Genomic DNA, 22903 nt, shown 5'->3' with positions numbered 1-22903 from the left:
TTCTAAGAGCACCAGAGCCCCTATTTTACACAATACTAAAACTGCCCTTCTTGATAACAATGAGGAAAGCCTAGGGGGAAAATGTCACCAAATCAATATCAGTACAAACTTCTATACTAGAAATATAAATAAACAAAAAGATTTAGTTGATAAATTGTACTTATGACAATAAAATACTGCTGGAGCTTTTGTCCTATGTGTAGTGGGCATAATGAAAGTGTCCTTCTAGAACATTCAAGAGTGAAGGAGAAGAAGAAGCCACCAACCTGTGTTGCTGCAGCACCATGGCACTTGTCGGGTCATAGAAGTTTCTCCCCACAAGCTTCATATCCAAAAGTTTCATTACCCTGAAATCAATGGCAGTCGTGAGTCCCCTTTCCCCTCCTCAGTGCTGGGTGGGCTATGGAGCTACATACTCACCAGGCAAGCACTCACCCTCAAGCTGCAGCCTAAGCCTAATAGAAAAGTTGTCCAAAAGCTCCTTCAGTCTTGGCTATGGTTTCCTCTGCAAGTATGAGATGCAGAAAAGCTTCTGCTCTCTGCATAATGTAGCCTCTGTTTACAACAGTCTTGCAATAGAAAAGTTAAGCTAGAAAGGCAAGCATCTGCAGTGTGTGCACATGACTGAAGGCTCACTCAGGACCCAGCACACTGAACCCAGCGCTATTTCCCAGCTTAATTTTATCACTGACCACCATGAACTAAAGAGAATGCAGATGAACTAGTTTCCAATTTGTGAACAGCACAGCATGGAACTGTGTTTGTTCCAGCAGCTCACTGCTGGTTCTAATTCATTAAATGAGAGACAGTTTGGGATTAACTCCTATGCAAAATTGAGAGCCCTTCAAAAGAAGATAAACAATCATAAACTATGTATAATTTTTAAAGTGTAGAAAATATCTCTCAACAAATATATTTGTACTCTGAGGAGTCCTTGCATATTAATGTCCATTTTGGCTGAGTGTGGTCACTCATGCCTGTAATCCCAGCATCAAGAAAGCTGAAGCAGGAGGGTCGGAGGGCGGTCCTCAGCCACACATCAAATTTGAGACTAGCCTGAGTTATACAAAATCCTGTCTCAGAAACAAACATCTGGTCTGAAAAATTCTTAAAACTAATCCAAAAGAATCCGTTTGCCTACTCAGCTACCCACACTCCTAACTTCAGATACCCACGCCTGCCCTGTGGATTGAGAGGTAACTTTTGAGTGAGTTGATACTAAGATCACTCATTAAGTGCTTCCAAGCCCACCTACAGACAGACACTGTGTGTGGCACCATGCACACCTCCTGAGGAGCTTTATTCCAACCTTGCCGAGTTAAAGGCACAAGACTGCAGTGGCGGCCTCCTTACCGCCGGAAGACAACATTGTAGAAGGGAATGCACAAGTCAGAACACGGCTCAAGGATCTTCGTCAGCTGAATCTTGATGCTGATCTCGGCATCGTCAGTTTTTCTCTGGCTTTTTAGCTCAACAACCTAACAAATAAACATGTACAAGTAATGAGAAATGACAAAACTACAAAACCTTAACCCTAACAGACTTCTAGAGCACAAAAGGTAGCTTCTACTTCCCTTTCACTTTGCAGCTTGTGCTGGCAAAATCAGTGTGACAATAAACAAACAAACAAAATAATAAAGTAAAATTCAAAGCTGAACATTTAAATCTTTAGTTTTATAATTTATTTTTAATTGATTTTATGTATATGTACATGTATATCATGTATATACAGATACCCAAGGAGGTCAGAAGAGGGCTTTGGATCCCTGGAACTGGAGAGGATGACCAAGACCACCCAGTATGGGTGGTAGGAACTGAAACTGGGTTCTCTGCAGGAGAAGCAGGTGTTCTTTACTGCTGAGCCCTGAAGTTGAAAATCTGAGTGATTGTCAGAGACCAAATGCTTCCTACCAGTCCATTTACGTATAAGGAATGTTACCTCATAAACTTAAGCTAGAGTGGGGCTGGGGGAAGGATTCCTGCTGTATTCTGCAGAAATCTGCCTTCTGTCAAGTAAACTGTCCAGAAAATGTGTACTTTGACACTATTCAAACCATCAGAGCACGCAGGAGTTTCACCCACACCACAATCTCCACTTGCTCTCACTTGTTGAAGCTTAACAGGAAGATAAAGAATAGAGCCATCAAAAGCAGTGACGTTTCCAGTGACAGACTGGTGGTCCTTCAACATGCCAAACCTCATGCTTTTGCACTCCACACTGGGGCTGCAAAATAACAAAGAGGGTTTTAGTTCAGTTTCACTGAAACAGCAATCTTTACCAAAGCTGTGCGGCAAGTTATGTAACTTTGAGAAGCATTTTTTGTACCTGCACTCCACCTAGTGGTCATATTTATAATTATATAGGTGACTAAAAAGACAATGATTCAAGGTACCTGCTGGAATAGAAACATTAGAAAATGTAACTAATCTACCAGGCTTGGAGTGTAAGCCTGCAATTAGCTACATGAGAGGCTGAGGCAGAAGGATCATCAGTTTAAGACATCTCTAAACAACTGAGAAAGCTCTGAAGGGAAAGCAAAAAAACAAAAAAACAAAAAGAATAAAATAAAACAAAACAAACAAAAATCCATAATTCTAGACAGCTTGCTTTTACACATCATTTATATCCTTCTAGACTTCCAAGCAGGGGATGAGAACACTGTAAAAGGCTATGCTGTAAGTATCTAAGGCTTTACATGACCATACACTACTGCATCTCTGCTATAACAACACAAAATCATAGCATAGAATCTCATGAGTATAGCCAAGTTTAATAAAACTTCACAGTAAAACAAGCTGAGAGCCAGGCCTGACCTTGGACTGATTGTGGTCTGCCAATCCCTGCTCTGAATCTTCAGAGGCATGCATTTTTAAATTGTTTTTTTCCTTTGTTTAAAAAAAAATCTTTTTCAAGATTTATTTTTACGTATTCATGCATATGTTTGTGTATATGTGCAAAGTAGCAGATTCCCTGGAGCAGGAATTACAGGGGTTGTGAATCACCTGATATGGATGCTGAACTGAACTCAGTCCTCTGCAAGAACAGCAAGTTTTTGTTGTTTTTAAACCTCTAAACCATCTCTCCAGCCTCTAAACTGCTTGTGTTTTGTTGTTGAGACAAAAATCTCTGTAGATCAGGCTGGCCTTGAACTCAAAGAGATCCACCTGCCTCTGACTTTCAAGTTCTGGGATTAAAGGCATGAACCACAATATTATGCCCTAGATATTTTTAATGAGGATTTTAATCATTTTTTCATTCATGACAAGTTAAACTTTTTATTATTCGCTGCAGCAAGCTGACAGTTAAAAGCTTGCAGCAGCTACCTAACTCAAGGATTGTTCTACTATATACACTAAGATAAAATCTTGGGCTGCAACTGTAAAGTGCGAACAAATCCAAGACCAAAAAAAAGAGCCAAGTATATTCAAGTATAGGAAGACTTAACAAAATTCAACTGGCATGCCTAACATTAAATATTCACATGATAACATTTCTCCTCAAAAAAATCTCATCTGCAGATTGAATATACGTTATGCAAAATGCTTAACTCCAAAGTGTTTTGATCCTGAAGTATTTGCATATACAAAATGAAATATCGGGGATGAGACTTCAGTATAAACATGAAATGCATTCATGTTTCATACATGCCCAGTCTAAAGGTAATTTTATATATTTAAAAACACTTTTTTAGGTTTTAAGGTTTTTTTGTTGTCACTGTTTTTTGAAAGAGGGTCTTTACTTTGTAGCCCTCGCCGGCTTGGAACTCACTGTGTGACCAGGTTAGTCTTGGCCTTGTGGGTATCAGCCTGCCTCTGCTTCCTGAGTACCAAAGTCCTGTACCACTACACCTGGCTCAATCTGTTTTGTGTGTATGAATATTTCACCTAACTGCATGTATATGTAGCTCATATGTGCCTGCTGACCATGGAGGTTAGAATAACTTATGTATATGTAACATACATGTGCCTGATGACCATGGAGGTCAGAAGAGGGCACTGGATCCCTGGGAACTGGTGTTACCAATGTTTATGAGTCACAATGTGGGTACTGGGAATACCTTAACCTTCTGCAAGAACAGCAAATGCTCTTAGCCACTGAGCCATTTCTCCAGCCCCTTACATAATACTTTTAACAATTCTGTATATGAAAGTTTCATGGTGTGTAATTTCTACTTATAACTTCATGTCCACATTCAAAAATTTTTAGATTCTGGGGCATTCAGATTGGGACAAACTAACTGTGTACACTTAGAGCAATATTCTGACATTCCCCTTCCTGTTCATATTCCATGAGAAAGCTACAAAACTACAGACAACTTCTTCACCACATCAACGTTTTCCATATTATCAATATCTTCTCAATTATACCACCTTCACATCATGGCTTCAAAAGTCCAACTGGGGCCAGGGAGATGGCTCAGTCAGTGAAGTGCTTGACCCTGCCCTAGTTTGCTTTTTTTATAGCCATGACAAAACACCATGACCAAAATCAAATTGAAGGAGGAAATGGTTTATTCCAGTGTACAACTCTTAGATCACATCCTATCACTAAGGAAAATTAGGGCAGGAATTAAAGCCAGGAAATTAGAGGCAGAAACTGAAACAGAACCCATAGAAGAGTACTGATTACTGGCTTGCTCAGCCTGCTTCCTTTTTTCTTTTTTTCTTAATTTCTTCTCTCATGTATTACATCTGGACAGCAGTTTCTCCTCCCTCCCTCCCTCCCTCCCTCCCTCCAGTGCCCCATCTCCTCCCTCCCCATCCACTCTTCTATTTCCCTTCAGAAAGGGAAGGGAAAGAGCAGGCTTCCCAGAGCTGTCAACATAATATGGCATTTCAAGTGGCAGTAAGATTTGGCACTTTCCTTCATATTAAGGTTGGACAAGGCTCCCAAAAGCAGATAAAAGTACCAAAAACAGGAATCCCACAAAAACACCAAGCTACACAACTCTAACACATTTGCCAAGCGCCTAGGTTAGACCCACAACAACTCCCTTATTGTTGTTTCAGTCTCAGTGAGCCTGAATCCAGGTTTGTTGATTCTCTGAGTTTTCTTGTGGTGTACTTGATCCCTCAGGCTTCTACAATCCTCCCTCCCCCTTTCAGCACAATTGCCTGAATTCCACCTAGTGTTTGTCAGCCTGCTTTTCTTATACTACCTTGGACCTACCTACTCAGAGATGCCACTACCCACAGTGGGCTGGGACCTCTCATGTCAGTCAATCAAGAAATGCCCTCCAGACTTCCCTACAGACAACCTAGTGAGGAGGGCATTTCCACAGCTGAGGTTCTTTGTTCTAGGTAACAGAGTTTGTGTCAAGTTGACATAACCAATATAACACTGTTTTAAGAGGACCTGAGTCTTCTCCTAACACTCATGGTAGCTTACTTGTAATTCTAGTAACTAGAAGCTATAGACAGGTGGATCCTCGGAACTTGCTGGCCGCCCAGCCTCATCTAAGCAGAGCCACAGGTTGTAGTGAGGGCCATGTCTTAAGAAACAAGGTTGACAGAAGCTGAGAACACTGCCCAATGCTGACCTCTGTGCCTGTGCATGCTCACACACAAACACCATTTAGATCATACAAATCTCCGCCCTACAATTCCATGGCTTCTTTAGGGCCTAATCAATGCAAGAAACCCTTCCTGCTTCATCAGAATGTACCAGTCCGTCCATAACAAAAGCATTCTCCCCTCTGATATCCAGCCCTCCTCTTACAGTCCATGCTAGGCCTGTTTCCTGGGATTCCACTTGGTTGTCTTCACTGCCTCCTTCCCTTTCCATCAAATGTGAGCTGTGCTCTGTTTCCTTATCCCTAGTAGTAAATTGGGGGGCGGGGTGTTGTTTTGTTTTGGAGAAAGGGTTTCTCTGTGTAACAGCCCTGGTTGTCCTGGTATTTGCTTTGTAGACTAAACTGGAGTCACAAAGATCTGCTTACCTCTGCCTCCTGAGTCCTGGGACTAAAGGCTTACACTACCACTGCCTGGCTCCCTGGTAGGAAATCTTGCTGCCTTCTTTTATCATTCTTCTTTCCAGCTTTTGAAATGAGTGGTAGGTTCATGGGCTGTTCCTCATGGCCTATGTTCTTCCTGGTTCCTTTAATCTTAGGCATTTTCTCTGTAACTCTAACAATGTTCACAGAAGACTATCAAGGGGACACTGAAAGCAGATCAAATTAACTTTCTTTTTCCTTGTGGTCTAAATCAACTATGTTGCCCACATTCAGAAGGATCTTTTCTTGGGTCGTTACAATTCTTCTGGGTCCTTTCCTCCTAACCATCACTTTCTTCTCTCTTTCCATTCCATTTTCCACTTTTAGTAGCTGTCCTTCAAAAATTCACATTTCTTAGTAGAGCCATTTTGGAAAAGAGTATGGTGGCTCTTGAGAAAACTGAGAACAAATCTGAAGCAATGTATTAATTGGTAAACTTCTTTCCTTAAAAGCACAAGTGTTCAACCCCCAGAACCCATGAAAAAATACAGGGCATGATGTCTACATACCATGTGTGTGTGTGTAGTTCCTGTGGAGGCCAGAGAGGGTGTCTGATACACTGGAACTGGAGTTCTAGATGGTTGTGAACCACCATGTATGTGTTAGAAATTGAAGCCAGATCCTCTAGAAGAGTAGCCAGTGTGTTTAATCATTCAACCTCTCTTAGGCACCCAGGGCATATCCTTGTAGTCTCACAGATAGGAGAATCTCTGGGGTCTGCTAGCCAGACACTCTGGCCTAACTGGTGAAGTTCAAGCCAATGAAAGACCTTGATTTAAGAGAAGTGAATGGCCTTCCTGAAGATGACACCTGAGGTTTTTTCTAGACTTTACATGTGTGCACATATGAAGTTATATACATACATATGCATATAAAAACCTAAAAATATATATAACCCAGTAATTCTACTTATGGATATAGACATAAAAGATCTACAATTGACTATTTCAAAGAAACATCTATACTCATACCTAGATTTACTTTAGCAAATTCACAATAGCCAAGACACATTTATCAGCAGGTAAATACAGAAAAATGTGAAACACAACAGAGTTAATTCCATGCTGTATCCTTTATTATTCCTCTGAAAGTTCCGTGCATGTGCATAATGAATTTAGTAGTTTTCATGGCAGGACCATCTCTCATGCCCTATCCCTCTCCAGTACAGTGGTTCCTCTTCCTCCTCCTAAGGAACTCCCTCCTGCAGTCTGCCCCACCACAGTCCATGCTGGAACCCCAGGCAGGCCAGCCACCCACTCATGGACCTCCCCGTCTCTCTCTCGGTAGCCCCCCTCCCAATCTACCCAATCTCCACTCTCCTCCTCATCACAACATGCCAGGCCCCAACTCAAGCAGAGACTCAAGGCCATGCTGGCCAGAAGTCCAGATAGGTCATTTTGAGATTCTATCTTACACCTGTCAGAATGGCTAAGATCAAAAATACAAGGGACAGCTCATACTGGTGAGAGCGTGGAGCAAGGGAAACACTCCTCTGTTGCTGGTAGGAGTAAAAATTTGCACAGCCACTATGGAAATTAATATGGTAGTTCCTCAGAAAATTGGAAATTGATCTACCTCAAGACCCAGTTATACTCCTCTTGGCATATACCCAAAAAACTCCATCCTACAAGGACACTTGATCAACTATGTTCATAGCAGCTTTATTCATAATAGCTAGAAACTGGAAACAGCTTAGATAGCTCTAAACTGAAAAATGAATAAAGAAAATGTGGTACATTTATATAGTGGAGTATTACTCAGCCATTAAAAACATGGCATCATGGAATTTGGAGGCAAATGGGTGAAACAACAATAACAAAAAGTCAACTTGAGTGAGGTAACCCAGATAAACACAGTATGTACTCCCTTATAAGTGAATATTAGCTGTTAAGTAAATGATAATTGTACTACAATCCACAGACCCGGAGAGGCTAAGTTAACAAGGAAGGTTCAAGGGAAGATCCGTGATCTTTCTGGGAAGGAAAAATAGATTTTGTGGCTAGACTGGGGATGGGTGGGAATGGGAATAGAAGGGATCAGGTAGGGTGGGGATGGATGGAGACAGAGAACATGGGGAAAGACTGGAATTGGGGGGCATTGGGGGGAAGGGAATTGGAAACCTAGTGCAGAGGGAACACTGGAATTTTTAAGGGTAACTCTAGCAAGGATTCCTAGTTATGGAGGATACAGAGTCTGAACCATCCATCTTCTGTAACCAGCAAAGACTGAGTGGTGGAACTCAGACAACAACCCAGCCACAAAGCTTTCAACCTACAATCTATCCTGCCCGCAAGATGTACTGGGGCAGTTGATGACACAGAACTGGTAGGAGTGTCCAACCAATGACTAGTCTAATTTGATCCCCACACAAAAGAGGGAGCCCATGCCTGACACTGAATAAGTAGGAACCAGAGGCTGGATAGCCCAAAGACTTAGGATAGAATCAAACATGACTATCCAATAAATTAATTAATTATTTCTAATGATAGTATGTTATACTCATAGATCAGCGCATAACCTAGTCATCATCAGAGAGGCTTCCTCCAACAGCTGATGGGAGCAAATGCATAGACCCACAGCCAAACAGTAGGCAAAGAGACAATCTAAATTGTAGGTCTCCATTGGGCCCTTCCCTGGGAGTGTTGGGTACTCTGCAGAAGAAGAGGATGAAGAACTGTGGTAACCAAAGGTATCTAGGACACCAGAGAGCACAGCCCTCAGAATCAACTAAGCAGGACTCCTGGGGATTCACAGAGACTGGAACAACAATAGTGAAGCCCTATGGGTCTGTGCTAGGTCCTCTGCATATCTGTTAGTTGGCTTGGGGGTTTTGTGGATTCCTAACAGTATGAGTGAAAGTATCTCTGACTCCTTTGCCTGCTCTTGGAACCCTTCTCCTTCTACTGGGTTGCTTTGCCCAGCCCTGATGCCAGGGTTTTGTGCTGGTCTTACTGTATTTTATTGTGTCATGTTCAGTTAATGTCCCTGGGAGACCTGCTCTTTTCTTGGAGAAGGCAGAGAGGGCAGTGGATCTGGGGGAGAGGGAAGGTGGGAGGGACTAGAAGGAGTACAGAGGGGAAGCTGAAGTTGGGATGTATTGTATAAGAGAAGAATACATTTTTAAAAATTGTATAAATGCTTAAAAAGTATCCCAATCCTAAAAACAAACAAAAACTAATAAGTTTTTCTTGAATCTTATTTTAAAAAGCTTCCTGTCCTGCTTTCATGTAAGATTTTTAAAATTTAAAACTTTCTTTTTATTATGTGTTCTGTCCATGTATATCTATATACCATGTAAGTGTCTGGTGCCCATAGTAGCCAGAAAAAGAGTGTCAAATTCCCTAACTAGAGTTACAGATGGTTGTGAGCCATCTTATACATGCTGAGAATTGAACCCTGGTCCTCTGCAAGAGCAGCCAGTGCTCATAAGTTTGGAGCCATAGCTCTAGCCCCCTACTGTCATGTCTTTGTGTATGACCCACTGAGTTTCATGGGGATCGTTTGCATGGTGTTATTAACTGGAATATGGGCAACTTTTCAATGACTACACCAGTGAAGAAAATTATATCCACTTTCTCCAATGACCATCAACTACCATTGTCTCACAGGGCCTTGCTTGTCAGCCCTTCCTCCTCCATGATAAAGTATTACCAGGCCAATTTTGTGTTGTTCTGCAAGATGACCACCCTGCACTGAATTCATGAACACAATGGCCATGTCATGTTTAGAAGTTCTTTAAGCAGCACACTTCTCTATCCATGGGCTCTTACATTCTTTCTATCCCCTCTTGCATGTTGTTAGATGAAGCTTGGTGGGAGTGACATGATTTTTATTTTTTATTTTATTTTTTATTATTTATTTATTTATTTTGTTTTTCGAGACAGGGTTTCTCTGTGTAGCCCTGGCTGCCCTGGAACTCACTCTGTAGACCAGGCTGGCCTCGAACTCAGAAATCCGCCTGCCTCTGCCTCCCTCCCAAGTGCTGGGATTAAAGGCGTGCGCCACCACCGCCCGGCCGACATGATTTTTAGAACTGAGTACTTCGTTATCATTTAATTATTAACACCAGTTATCGGAGTATATCATATACATACATATACACACACACACGAAACAAGATCTTACTCTACCCAGGAATTTACTATGTAGCCAGACTGGCCTTGAATGAATGATAATTCTGCTTTGGCCTCTGTACTGGTTAGTTTTGTATGCTACCTTGACACAAGTTAGATTCATCAGAGAGGAAGGAGCCTCAGATAAGGAAATGCTTCCATGAGATCCAGCTGTAAGACATTTTCTCAATTAGTGATCAATACGGGAAGGCCTAACCCACAGTGGGTGGTGCCATCCCTGGGCTGGTGGTCTGGATTCCATAAGAAAGCAAGCTGAGCAAGCCATGGGAAGTGAGCTAGTAAGCAACACCCCTTTATGGTCTCTGTATCAGCTCCTGTCTCCAGGTTCCAGCCCTGCTTGAGTTCCTATCCTAACTACCTCCAATGATGGACTATGAACTGGAAGTATAACCCTTTCCTCTCCAACTTGCTTTTTGGTCAGGGTGTTTCATCTCAGCAACAGAAATTCTGACTAGCACAACTTCCTAGTTCTGGGATTACAGGATGTGTCTATACCTCATTTTTTGCAGTTGTAAAAATGAACTCTGCCATTTGCTGAATGGATGAGCCTACAGGACATTATTCTATGTGAAACAAGACAGTAGTCAGGAACATGTACATAGGTGGTACACGCCTTTAATCCTAGCACTCCATAGGCAGAGGCAAGCATATCTCTGAGTTCAAGGTCAGCCTGGTCTACAACCAGGACTACCCTGACTCGAAAAACAAAACCAACAAACAAACAAACAAACAAAAACATGTACTGTTCTTGCAGAGGACCTGAGCTCTGTTCCTAGAACCTGTGTCCATAGATGCCTGAAACTCCAGTTCCAAGTGGATCTGACATCTCTGAGCTCTTTGTATACCTGCACACGTATGCATATACCCACACACAGACACATAAATACACGTAATTTAAAATCTTTTCTAAAGATCTCACGTATAGGTGGAAAACAAAAACAACCATACAGAGTAGGGTAATGGTGGTGGGAGATGAGGAGGGGAGACACCTATCAAGGCAGCAGTGCTCTGCTGGGAGAGTGAGCTTCAGTGAGTGTACTAAAGCACATCAGAGCATGTGACTCCAAGTTATGATATGCTGCTAAAGGGAGTCGTACATGTTCTCACAAGCAGATGATGTGTTAGATATGTCAGTGTCACAGTGTGTACACACAGGAGAACATGTTCTCCTCCAAGGTTATAATAACTGTCAGAAAAGTGCAGGCTTCTCTCTTTGCATTTTCTTCAAATATATTTCATAACATTTGTTTTCCATGCTTCCAGCCAATAACCTCTAGACCAAGGCTTTCCTATGATCTTACAAAAAAACAAAAAAAAAAACAAAAAAACAACAAAAACAACAACAACAACAAAAACAAAACAAAAAAAAAAAAACCCATAAACTCCTATAAACCCTTACATTTCAAAAGTAGAAAAAAATCCTAAAATGTTGGTATAAAATTAAAAGTCGCCAGGCGGTGTTGGCGCACGCCTTTAATCCCAGCACTTGGGAGGCAGAGGCAGGCGGATTTCTGAGTTCGAGGCCAGCCTGGTCTACAGAGTGAATTCCAGGACAGCCAGGACTACACAGAGAAACTCTGTCTCGAAAAACAAAACAAAACAAAACAAAACAAAAAAAGTCTTTCCTTTGATTTCAAGCTGAGTTTATTTCTAAGATTTATTTTTATTACTTTTAATCATTTGTATGTGTATGTGTCTATGTTCAGGTGTGATGTCAGATCCACCTGGAGCTGGACTTACAGCTGGTTGTGAGCTATCTAAGAAGGATGCTGGGAACCAAGCTTGGGTCCTCTGCAAGAGAAGCATATGCTCTTAAGCACTGAGCTATTACTCTATCCCCATACCATTGAGTTTTAATCCTGGACTGCCACTGGAGAGACTAATGTTGACTATAACATATGTACAGGAAGGCCCAGGCTTCTGAGTTATGGATTTATACAAGTGATAGGAGTTTAATAAAAGGAAAAAAAATTACAAAGATGAGCCAAGAAGTGATGGAAGGGTGCTGGGTGCTGCTCAGTAGTAGAGCACTTGCCCAGCATGTGTGAGACCCTGGGCTCAGGCATCAATACAGTCAGAAGAACAGAGGAGACCCTGGAAAGAGCCAAGCAAGCCACAGGCCTGAGATTACAGCCCATAACTCCACATTAAATCCATTTCTAGCTTCATACCACAAGCCTGGACCTATTCAATCCAAATCTGAATTAGGAAAAGAGCCAAAGCACACATGAACACTGTGGACTTCCTCCCAGAACCTTGAGTGCAGGCTTACAGGAGATAGTCAGAAGCAGTTCAGAGCATGCTGAGTTATCTAGACTTACATCCCTATCTTCTAGGAAGTCCACAAGGAAGAAAAACAGTTGTACACACCTGAAAGTCACATGATACTGATAAACTGCTTCATTATGACACTGGATTTTGATGAGGTTCAGTCCCAAAGACTGAGGTGTTCCTTTTGATCCTTGCTTGACCAAAATCTCTCTGGGGGGAAAAAAAAGAGTAAAAAGGGGAAAAGAAAAAAAAAAAAAAGTACAAGCCAGGCATGATAATATACAACTTAGTTCTAGCTACTCTAGATGCTAAGGTGGAAGATCCCTTGAGCCCAGGAGTTCAAGGCCACCTGGGACTACATTAAAAACAAAACAAAACAAACACATCGTATACTGTCAGGCTGTGGAAGGGTATCCTGTTTCTTGGGTTGTGGGTTCGGCTACACCCCCAGAACCCAGGCTCCTGACTCTGAGGTCTAATCTCCATTCAACCTGCACTCTTCAGTCACTCTCACAGGTGGAGGGCGTGATAAACAGGCCTCAGGCCCTAGAGAGATTTACATACTGATGAGTTACCTGAAGGCCAGAAGGTGGAGCCAATTAAGCATTCCTCCCCAACCCTTCCCCCCCCCCCCCCCCCCCCCCCCCGCTATTTAACTCAGGACTGCCCTGGGTTTTTTTTTTGGGGGGGGGTGCATCCAGATCCATCTACCATCCGTCATGCCAATAAACCGGTTTTGGAAACCCAAGGACTTTCTCGTGTGTTGGGGTCGTGCTGTGAGGAGCCGTGGAGAAGCCTTTGGTGAGCAGCCAGGCCTAACTTCCAGCCAACTACCCACAACCTGGCAAGAGGAACTCCCTGAATTCTCCAGCATCCATAATTACCTACAATATACCCCAATAACCAGCTAAGCAGCCCCATCAACTGGAAAAAATTTTCCACTGAATTTACAGATACACAAACTGGGAGTCAAGATATACCAACATAGCCACATCTAGTTACACAGCAAAATCTTCTGGGCTGCCCCACAAATGGCACTATAATAAACAAGGCCAGATACTTAAGAACAAAGGAGTTGTTCCACAGAGTGATATTCCTTCTAGGTGACTTCCTTATCTTCAATGTGACAGAACTGTCAATCTCACATGGAATTGAAGTGACAAGCTGTGAGCCTGCTTACTGGGGACACTGAACTGTTTATATTCACTGTTAAACTTACTGTACTTCTGGAATCTCTTCATCTATCTCCCCTCTATCAAAAGGCAAAACACTCTCCAGCCCCTATCATCCCAGAACAATGTGCACTCACAGAACAATATCCACATTTCTATCCAGCAGCCCAAGAGCAGACTGCAGGGAACCCCTTCCTTGCCATCCCTCCTTCAGACCAGGTGATCTTAACTCACTTTTCCTTTCGTTCCATAGTCAGGACTGGAGGGGGGTCGGCAGAATGCAGTGAAGTCGGAGACAGAGCTGGAGGCTGTGGCAGCCGTGGGGGATCCCGAGCAGTAAGGCCAAAGGCACTGGGAGGTTTGTCCACTCCTCTGCCTATACTACTAGCTGCTCTTCCCAGTGGTAACAGAGAGACATCAGAACTACCTCTTCCCAGCATTCTGAAATGAGAAAGAGAGAAATCGAGGCTTTTCTAGTTTGCACCACATCTAGATTATCCCCTCAAGTGTACCATTCCTTTATTTTTAAAAGTTAGATGTGAAATTTACTAATAAATATGATTAGGTGGGATGCAGGACAACATAGAAAAGCCCCTAGGAGTGCAGGGCCTACCATTTGTTCAGGGGATCACTACTGGGGTTTATTTGACCCCACAGCCATCCATGATGGGCTCTTTCTCAGCTACCATGTCTTCAAATTCATCTGCATTAAACTTAGTGAAGCATGGGTCTTCTTTGAGGTATGGATCTTCTGGCACCCAGGGAACTTGAACCTGGCTCTACACAGGGCCTCAATGAAATGTTCCTTATTCTGCAGTTTGATGAAGATGGACATGATGACCTGGCCAGTGTGAACTCTGGCTACAGCCCTGGGGCTTCCCAAGGGTACCACACATACCTGTCTGGAGCCTAGACTGGAGACAGCACTAAGATCAGAGACAGGAAAACCTCTACAAAATTGTTTCTTAGGTCCCCTAGGACAACCATGTTGGCATCAGGTACATGTACTCCCAAGGAGGCTGCTGTGTGCAGCCACTGCTCACCCTTCTTTTCTTGGAGGGGATGCCCCAAGGAGCCCAAGCTAAGCCTTAGGATTCTCTTAAACAATGAGCCATTCACTAGCCACTCTGGGTATGCCCTCAGAGCTGCCTTCCTAGGCAGAACTGCGGAGAATGTGACTCACATCTACCATCAGAGGACCCTGTGATAATAAGTCAAGTGAAGCTCTAAGGTGTACTGTGGGAACTACTCTCCCTTCCCAATGACTGCCTGGATGAGCAGCTACCAACTATTCCTGGGACACACCACCATGGATGTCTGTTTAAGAAATACTCATCTGGAACACACCTGTCTCAGAGCCTCTCTTTGCATCCAACACTTGAGGTTACAGGACAAAGTGACTTTACCCACCTACTCCAACCAACAGAAGCCTCGGCCAGCTTGCTGTCCCCAGCTGCCAGCACCGAAGGATCAGGCAAAGAGGAACGGGGTTCTTCTCTGTCCTTTCGGCCCACATTAGCAGACAAGCCTCGACCTAGAACTCCTCTGCCTGTAAGAGTCAAAGCTCAGCCGTCACTATGAGCTGAGCATGCTGCACAGCTAGGTTTCTGAAGCCCACTGGACAGAGGAGCTGAGCAGTCACACAACCCTCCATACTTCAGCGGACATCTACATACCTAAAGGAGGCGCCTCTCGTTTGGAAGGGGCCCGGAACGCTGTGTCAAGGCCCATGCCACGGAACATGGACACCAAACCGACAGACTCCTAGGAAAAGGTAATTAATTAGTAAGGTCATCCTAAGAAACAGATTAGAACTCTAGATTCAGTGGCTTTATAAATGAAAAATCACCTTCTCCAAATCCTACCACTGTTATAAGAATAAGAACAATCAGCTGGTGAGATTGTTCTGCACTAATGGGAGAAACTACTAAAGCCTGTTGCCGAACCTGAGTTTGGTCCCTGGAACCCACATGGGAGATGGACAGAACCACTCCACCAAGGTGTCCTCCACATACATGCTATATAGCATGTGTAAACACACACACACACACACACACACACGTACATAAAACAAATGCAAAGGTAGTAATTTTTTAAAAAATGGAGAAAATACTTCATAATTTCTTTCAATACTTATTACCACATCTTATTATACTTTAAAGTAAAAGTAGTTGAGCTAAGATTTAAGTGGATAGAGATATGGCTCTGAAGTTAAGGTACTGGCTGCTCTTTCAGAAGATCCAGTACCCACAGGGCAACAGAGGATTCAATGCCCTCTTTTGCCAGCTCTGGCCCCAGGCATATGTGTGGTGCACAGAAATACATGCAGACAAAACACCAAAACACATAAAAGAATAAATACACTTTTATTCTCTCCCTCTTCTCTCCCTATGTTCTCTCTTTCATTTTCCCTCCCCTCCCCCCTTTCCCTATGGCAACTTCCTTGGCCTGGTCCTTGGGGCCAGTGAACTTGCCTGCCTGAGAGCAGCTTCTCAATAAACCTATCATTAATATAGTCTGGAAAAAAATTAAAAATGTCTATGAATTTGGCTAGGCTTAGTGGCATACAATCATGGCACTCAGGAGGCAGAGGCAGGTGGATTTCTGTGAGTTTCAAGCCAGTCTGGTCTGCAGACTGTAAGTTCACAGGACAGCCAAGGCTATATAGAGAAAGCCTGTCTCAACAACAACAAATAATAATAATATACAAAAAAAATCTATTAATTGATATACAGCATAATAAAATACCAAAAAATAGTTGTGTTTTTCCAGGTTTTAATTTTTACTTGAAATAAGGTCTCACCATGCAGCTCTGGCCGACCTGGAACTCACTCTGTAGACCAGGCTGGCCTATATAACTCACAGAAATCCACCTGCATCTGCCTCATTAGTGCTGGAATTAAAGGTGTGCTCCATCACACCCAGTAAGTAATATTTTTAAAAGATTTATTTTTATCTTATATGTATGACTTGTTTTGCCTGCATGTATATATGTGTGTACTATGTGTGCTGGTGCCTGTCAAGTCAGTAGAAGGCATCAGATCCCCTGGCACTGAAGTTGTAAACTGTTATAAAACCAACATGTGGGTGTAAGAGCAGCAAGTGCTTTTAACTGCTGAGGTATCTCTTCAGTCTCCAGTTTTTGTTTTGTTGGTTGATTTTAGTATTAAATTTAAACTTATTTAACTTTAAAAATTAAAAACTATTTTCTTTGTGCATTAGTGTGACTGGGAGCATATGTGTCACAGAGGGTATATGCAAGTTGGAGACAACCTTGAGACCAGGGCCCCGTCTTCCACCTCTGAGACCAGTCTCTGGCTGCTTGTTAGCTGGTGCATACACCAGGTTAGCTCTCCTGCGAGTGTCTGTAGATACTCCCATCTCAGCTTCGCAGATCCCAGTAGGAGTAATGGGATTACAGACATGGGGTTACAGACGAGGACCACTGTGCCTAGCTTTTACATGGCTGCTGGACATGACTCGGGTCTGTAGAAGTACTTTCCCAACTGAGCCTTCTCTCCAGCCCTTTTCAAAGTTTATTTAGCTACCTATGTAGCCAAGGTAAAGGGGAACAGGAACATTGGTTAACCAATTTTACAGAAAAAAACAGATCATTTAAGGATATAAGAAGTTTAAGATTTTATCTTTTTACTTTGTTTTTTTTTTTTTTTACAGGTTGGTCTCAAACTTGCTATATAGTCAAAGATGAATAGTGAACTTGATTCTCCTGTCTCCACCTCCACATTGCTAGGATTACAGATGTGTGCATCCACACTTTGTTTATATGGTGCTGGGAATCAAATCCTAGGTTCTGTGCATGCCTGGCAGGTGCTCTACCAACTGAGCTGCATCCTTGGTTCCATCTTGTGAGGTTGTTTGTTTTTGTTTTTTCTCTTAAACACTATCCACTGAACTGAATCACTGTACTGCTGTGGTAGTCCTGGAAGCTTGCTGCTGTGCCAGTTAGAACTGCTAGGCAAATAAAAGCTACATCTGACTAAACATACAATATTGCTCTCTGTTGTATTCAATACTACAGAACCAACCAGAGAAGAATCTGAACACTCAGAAGCATCAACTTCCACTTCTGCTTAAACCCCTCAACTATACATGAAAGAACGTCAAATTGGAGAAATGAGGGGGTGGAGGACAGAAGCTAGAAGCCAACCTTAAAACTGTAAGTCCATCTAGCGTTTACTGTGAGGCACTTTCTCTAGGACTTGAATTGTATGACCACAAAATGCAACTACTTGTCAAGACAAACAAACAAACAAACAAACTAACTAACAGCCCTTGATTTTATAGATAGCGTTCTAGTTCCCTAAACCCTCTCTGAGTGGCCTTACCTTTTGTACTGGCTGGAGTGGTGGGCTGGATTCTTCTGGTTTTCTAAACAGAAGGCCTCTGCCTGCAGGTCCAGCCCTACCCCAAGCTGGTTCCAAAGGTCTAGGAGCTTGTGGCCAACAGCCTGGCATCCGAACACATTGAGATGGGTGGACTGGAGTGGGCCCCCTGAACAATGGCCTGACAGGATCCATTGAGAGGCTGTAGAAATGACTGTTGGTTCTGTTCCAATTCGTTACCTGCCAGCATTTTCAGAGGATTCAAAATTCACCATCTACTGTAAATAGAATCTTTTCTGATGAGAGTTGGGAGATGTATTAATCTATGGCTGTAATACTTCATCAGGAATCAGTTTAAAACTATGTCCATTAAGCAGAATAACAGTCATAGAGTCTACCCTAGGGCCTAGGACCTGTCTCATCATAGGTTCTTGGCCTGACAATAGTTTCTTCCATCTTGTGCAATAGGACTTCCATGCAATCAAGAAGTGATTATTGTTCAAGCCATACCACCTCCCAGCATGGAAAGGGTAGGTGGGCATGAAGTCCTACCCTCAGCCAAGGAGCTAATTGGCAACTGATAGCAGGAGAAGGGGAGTCATTTCTCTTTATCAATGTAGCCTCTAGCAAACTGACCATGCTCCAGAGAAAGGCTGAACATCCAGGAGTGTATGGGAAGCACATATTTGATTTGAGTGTTGTTTTTTTTTTTTTTTAAAGACACAAATTTGGGTGGGTAGGGAAGGAAGTTGGGCCTGGGAGGGGTTTGAGGGGGGAATGAGTATGATCATAACACATAGGGGTGAGACTTGCTAAGAACTAATAAAAAAAAAAAAACAACACTTAAAATTCCCACTGTTTACCTTTATCTTCTTCCAAAACAGATTCACAAAATAGAGGAGATTGATTGGCCAAGTCAGATCAGTGACAGGGCCAGTCTCCTATAACAGATTCACATTAAAGGTTTTCTCTTTTAAAGCAAAAAATAATACTAATTCTTAACAGTGTTGGAACAGGCATTTGATCCCAGCACTCAGGAGGCAGAGGCAGGCAGATCTCTGAGTTCAAGGAAAGCTTGGTCTACAGAGAAAGTTCTAGGACAGCCAGGGCTACACAGAGAAACCCATCTTAGAAGAAAAACCATGTTTTTTCTTTAGAGGCAGGGCAGAGTCTTGCTATGGAGCTCTACCTGGCCCTGAACTCTTGACAACCCCCCTGCCTCAGGCTCCCAAGTGATGGGATAACAGACCTGTGCCACCATACCTGTCTTATTTTTGAGAAAGCATCTTGCTGTATAGCTCAGGCAGGTCTTGAACTTGCAATCTTCCTGTGTGCTGGGATTACAGGAATAAGGCTCCTATTTGAGCTAAGAACATTCTAAGCACCTCCCACTAACCAAAGCTCCTTAAGCTTCCCTGCCTAAACAACCTCTCAGGGAATGGTCCATCAATTAATCCCCTACTGTAAAAAGGAATCATTTTTATATATGAGGATGATTTCTGTTGTAGTTAACATCGCCATACCATAAAATTATTCTGTCTACAAATATGTTTCAGTTTTGTGTTTTTCTCCTATATCAGTTTTTTTCCCCCTCATCTATAATTGCATTCAACTTATTGGGTTTGGTTGCTTTTCTGAATCTTTATCCAGTTTTTTGTTGGTTTTGGATTTTTGGGGGGCATTTTTGTTTTGTTGTTGTTTTAAAACATCAACAGGCCTGAGGTCTCCAGGGAACAAAGCTGTTGTTGTTTTGAGTTTACACTACTTTTTGGCTTTCATGGGGTCCACTGAATTCCTTCCCTCCCCTGCTAACTTAGGGATGAGCTCCTGAGTCTAGCTCAAGTCTAAGATCCATCAGGCCTCTTCAAAATCGTTTAATAATTTATGGATTTCAAGTCTCAACTCTGTAAAAGAGTTCTTTCATTGCCCTGACTTGTTCCTGATCCCTGAAGAACCTCTTTGCTTTTTTCCCTCTTATGCTGAGGAGCAGATCCAAGGCCTTATGTATGTTAAACATGCATTAGACCTTTGAGCAACACTCCAAACCCAGGAAATCTCTTCTGAGCTTTTGAAAAACCTGCTGGCATTATTAGCTAGAGAAATCCAGCCTCGCATAGAAAGAAGACGGTTACTCAACTCCTCGATTGCTAAAAGTGGTCCTCAGTAGCTTGCAGTTTTTGCCACACCACCCTAGCCTTACCGAAGAATGTAGAAGTCCGCTGCCTAACTGGCACATATGAAGTGATGTTACGGCACAGACCTCTGGCATTCTTTTTACCCTAGTATCCGAATTCACAGATTGGACGCTTCCTCCAGATGGCCTTTCCTTCAAGCGGCTTCTCTCACTGGGTCAAATCTCAGGCACAGAGCAGAGAAGGGCCTCAGGCCAGGCCTATCTTCTCCAGTTCTCCATGTGTGCCCTTTGGGCAGGGGCAGTAGGCCTCAGGCCTAACCTGAGGCCAAGTCCATCAAAGCAAATCCCACCCAAGGTCCACGACAGCAAATTACCTTTCCACCAACTGGATTGTGGCCAGCCCAGTCTTGCCTCGATTTCTTTTTATGTCTTGTGCCACTGAGCCCCGAAGCGAGCGCGCTCTCTCTCTCTCTCCTCGAGCCACCTACTTTCCCTCCTATTCCAAACCCTGCATTCCTCCGCACACTCGGCCTGGAATAACGAATTCCAGTCCACCCTGACCCCGCCCAGGCCACCTCGTGCCTGTGGGGGAGGGGCGTGGGGTAGCAGCTACCCCAAGAGGGCGGGGCCCTGGGTGAGAGTGCCCTGCCTACCACCAGGAGCCTGAACTGTTGAAAAAAAAAAAAAAATCCCTTCAAGCCTGCACCAGAGCGCCTTTAACCCTCCTAGCCGTCCACACCAGAGTCTCGGTCCTCGAGTCGTCAGGGGCCTGAAGCACCCTGCCTAGGCAGAACACGGCCTCATCCGCCACTTGGAATAAACCACGTGGCCCCAAGTCCTGATTTCCGGGCCGCCCTAGTCCAGGGGCTCAGCCCATTGGCCAAACAGCTTGCCACTCAAGAGAGTCTATCACCTCATTGGCTCGCCCTTTCATGCAGTCTAGCTACGTGTAGGTTGCTCTCAAACCGGTGTTAGAAGTTATGGGAGTAATTTTAAACTGAGTTTCGAGGCGTGGGGCTGCTCCTGTAAACAAATTTAGCTAATATGTTCATGTTGATAGTGACCTGCTCTATCCTCCCAGGTTAAAGGCTCTAGTGTGCAATTAATAACAAAACTTGTTAGAGGGCCGTTGCTTTGTGGTAGACCGCTTGCCCTGTCCAGGACTGAGTGATGCACCAAAGACACCACGTTGGGAGGTGGGGGGGAAATAAAACTGTTCTCCAGCCCTAATAAAGCCCCAGCTCCCTATCCTTTTTGGAACACTGACCAAAGCTTGCATGAAAAGATTCACTCGTTGCATATTGAAACAGTCGCTTAGGGAAAGGAGTCAGAGTCTTCGGCGTGAAGCAGTTCTTTGAACACACCTGATGGTAACCCAAAACAAGCAGATTTCATTGCAAGCATTGTAGGTTGAGTTCCTTAGATTTTCAGTTTTGAACCAAAAGTACGTAGCTTCAGTACAGTGCTTCCAAGTAATCTGTACACCAAGGGAAAAAATCCAGTCTTATTTGGAATGGAGATAAAAAGAAGTATTGGAACCATGGCATTTGTTAGGATTCTTTCTGAAGATAAGCAATATCTCCTGCTGTTTATAGTCCCTGTTGAGGTGCTAACGTTGCTAATAAATGTTTTATCTTTAGGGTAGCAATGTTTAAAAAGCACACACAAATACAGCACTGTATAATGTATGCAAAGACCCCTGTGTACAATCTCCAGCACCTCCCAAAAACTAACACTTATAAAGCATACACTATCTCACCATGTGCATGCCCACAGAGCCAGTGGGGGTGTGTGACATAAGAATATATTTAATTTACTGCAGTCATTCTACAATGAAATACATCTAAACCATTACCCATCTAAACCATGTATCCCCATAAACATATGCAATGATTTATTTGCCAAAACAGCACACACATATTGCTGAGATAAGGTATTTTGAGATAAAGGACAGATGATATATTTTTTAAAATAATTTATTTTATGTATATAAGCACATTGTAGTTGTCTTTGTCTGAAGACCCCAGAAGATGGCATCAGATCCCATTACAGATGGTTGTGGTTGCTGGGAATCAAACTCAGGACTTCTGGAAGAGCAGTGCTCTTAACCACTGAGCCATCTCTCCAGCCCTAGATGATATATTTTTTTTAATGATTTACTTTTACTTTACATACATTGGTGTTTTGCCTGCAAGTATGTCTGTGTTAGGTTGTCAGATCCCCTGGAACTGGAAATACAAACAGTAGTGAACTGCTGTATGGTGCTAGGAATTGAACCAGGGTCTTTTGGAAGAACAGCCAGTATTCTGAACTACTGAGCCATCCTTCCAGCTAGAGATGATATAACAGAAAAGTCATAACCCCATCAGGCTCCAGAACCTAGGAAGGAAAATGGATCCATAAGTGTATACAGTATAGCTCTTCCTAGACATTCATAGCTTCAAATGCTGTGGTCCTACAAGAACCATGGACTCTGACTTCAGAAAATAAGATCACAAAGTCACAGCAAGACTGAGCACAGGAAATTACATTACTCTGCTGGCCCAGAAACTACAGAGAAGATTCCATTTAAAGTAGACATATAACTCCAACATCTTAGGCAGGAGTAAATGTAAGTCTTCCCAGGAGAAACACACCCATAGCCAGGTCCCCAAAACTCTCACATAAAAGGTGTTAATAAATGAGTAAAGAATAAAAATATAAAACATTGCTCTTAATGACAACATCAAAATCCAAAAAGTGAGCTAGAGATTAGAGGAAACCAACGTGGGTGTGTGGAGCCACAAAACTGCACTCCTTACACATCTGGGCTGAGAAGGAAGAGTTCTCTAAAACAAAATTAAAAGAAAACTTATTT

The 22903-nt window shown here is 42.9% G+C and overlaps 1 protein-coding gene and 1 pseudogene across 1 annotated transcript in view; both read right to left on the bottom strand.

The window, feature by feature from the left end:
• The window catches only part of Piwil2 (piwi like RNA-mediated gene silencing 2), a 58121-nt gene extending 37257 nt beyond the window's left edge, over positions 1-20864 (bottom strand). Inside the window, exons 1-9 of the mRNA XM_034498906.2 lie at positions 20421-20864; positions 17916-18152; positions 15246-15333; positions 14980-15118; positions 13804-14010; positions 12497-12607; positions 2107-2224; positions 1354-1478; positions 267-347 (exon numbers count right to left, since the gene is read on the bottom strand). Of these exons, the coding sequence (XP_034354797.1) occupies positions 267-347; positions 1354-1478; positions 2107-2224; positions 12497-12607; positions 13804-14010; positions 14980-15118; positions 15246-15333; positions 17916-18107 (1061 nt within the window). The 5' untranslated portion in view covers positions 18108-18152; positions 20421-20864. The remainder of the gene's footprint in view (positions 1-266; positions 348-1353; positions 1479-2106; positions 2225-12496; positions 12608-13803; positions 14011-14979; positions 15119-15245; positions 15334-17915; positions 18153-20420) is intronic.
• On the bottom strand, positions 14526-14612 carry LOC117706382 (small nucleolar RNA SNORA70; annotated as a pseudogene).
• Positions 20865-22903: the final 2039 nt, after the last annotated feature.

Source organism: Arvicanthis niloticus, chromosome 3 (genome assembly GCF_011762505.2).
Source record: "Arvicanthis niloticus isolate mArvNil1 chromosome 3, mArvNil1.pat.X, whole genome shotgun sequence".
NCBI lineage: Eukaryota > Metazoa > Chordata > Mammalia > Rodentia > Muridae > Arvicanthis > Arvicanthis niloticus.
Note: the sequence above shows the minus strand (reverse complement) of the source record. Positions and strands in the feature narration are given on the sequence as shown.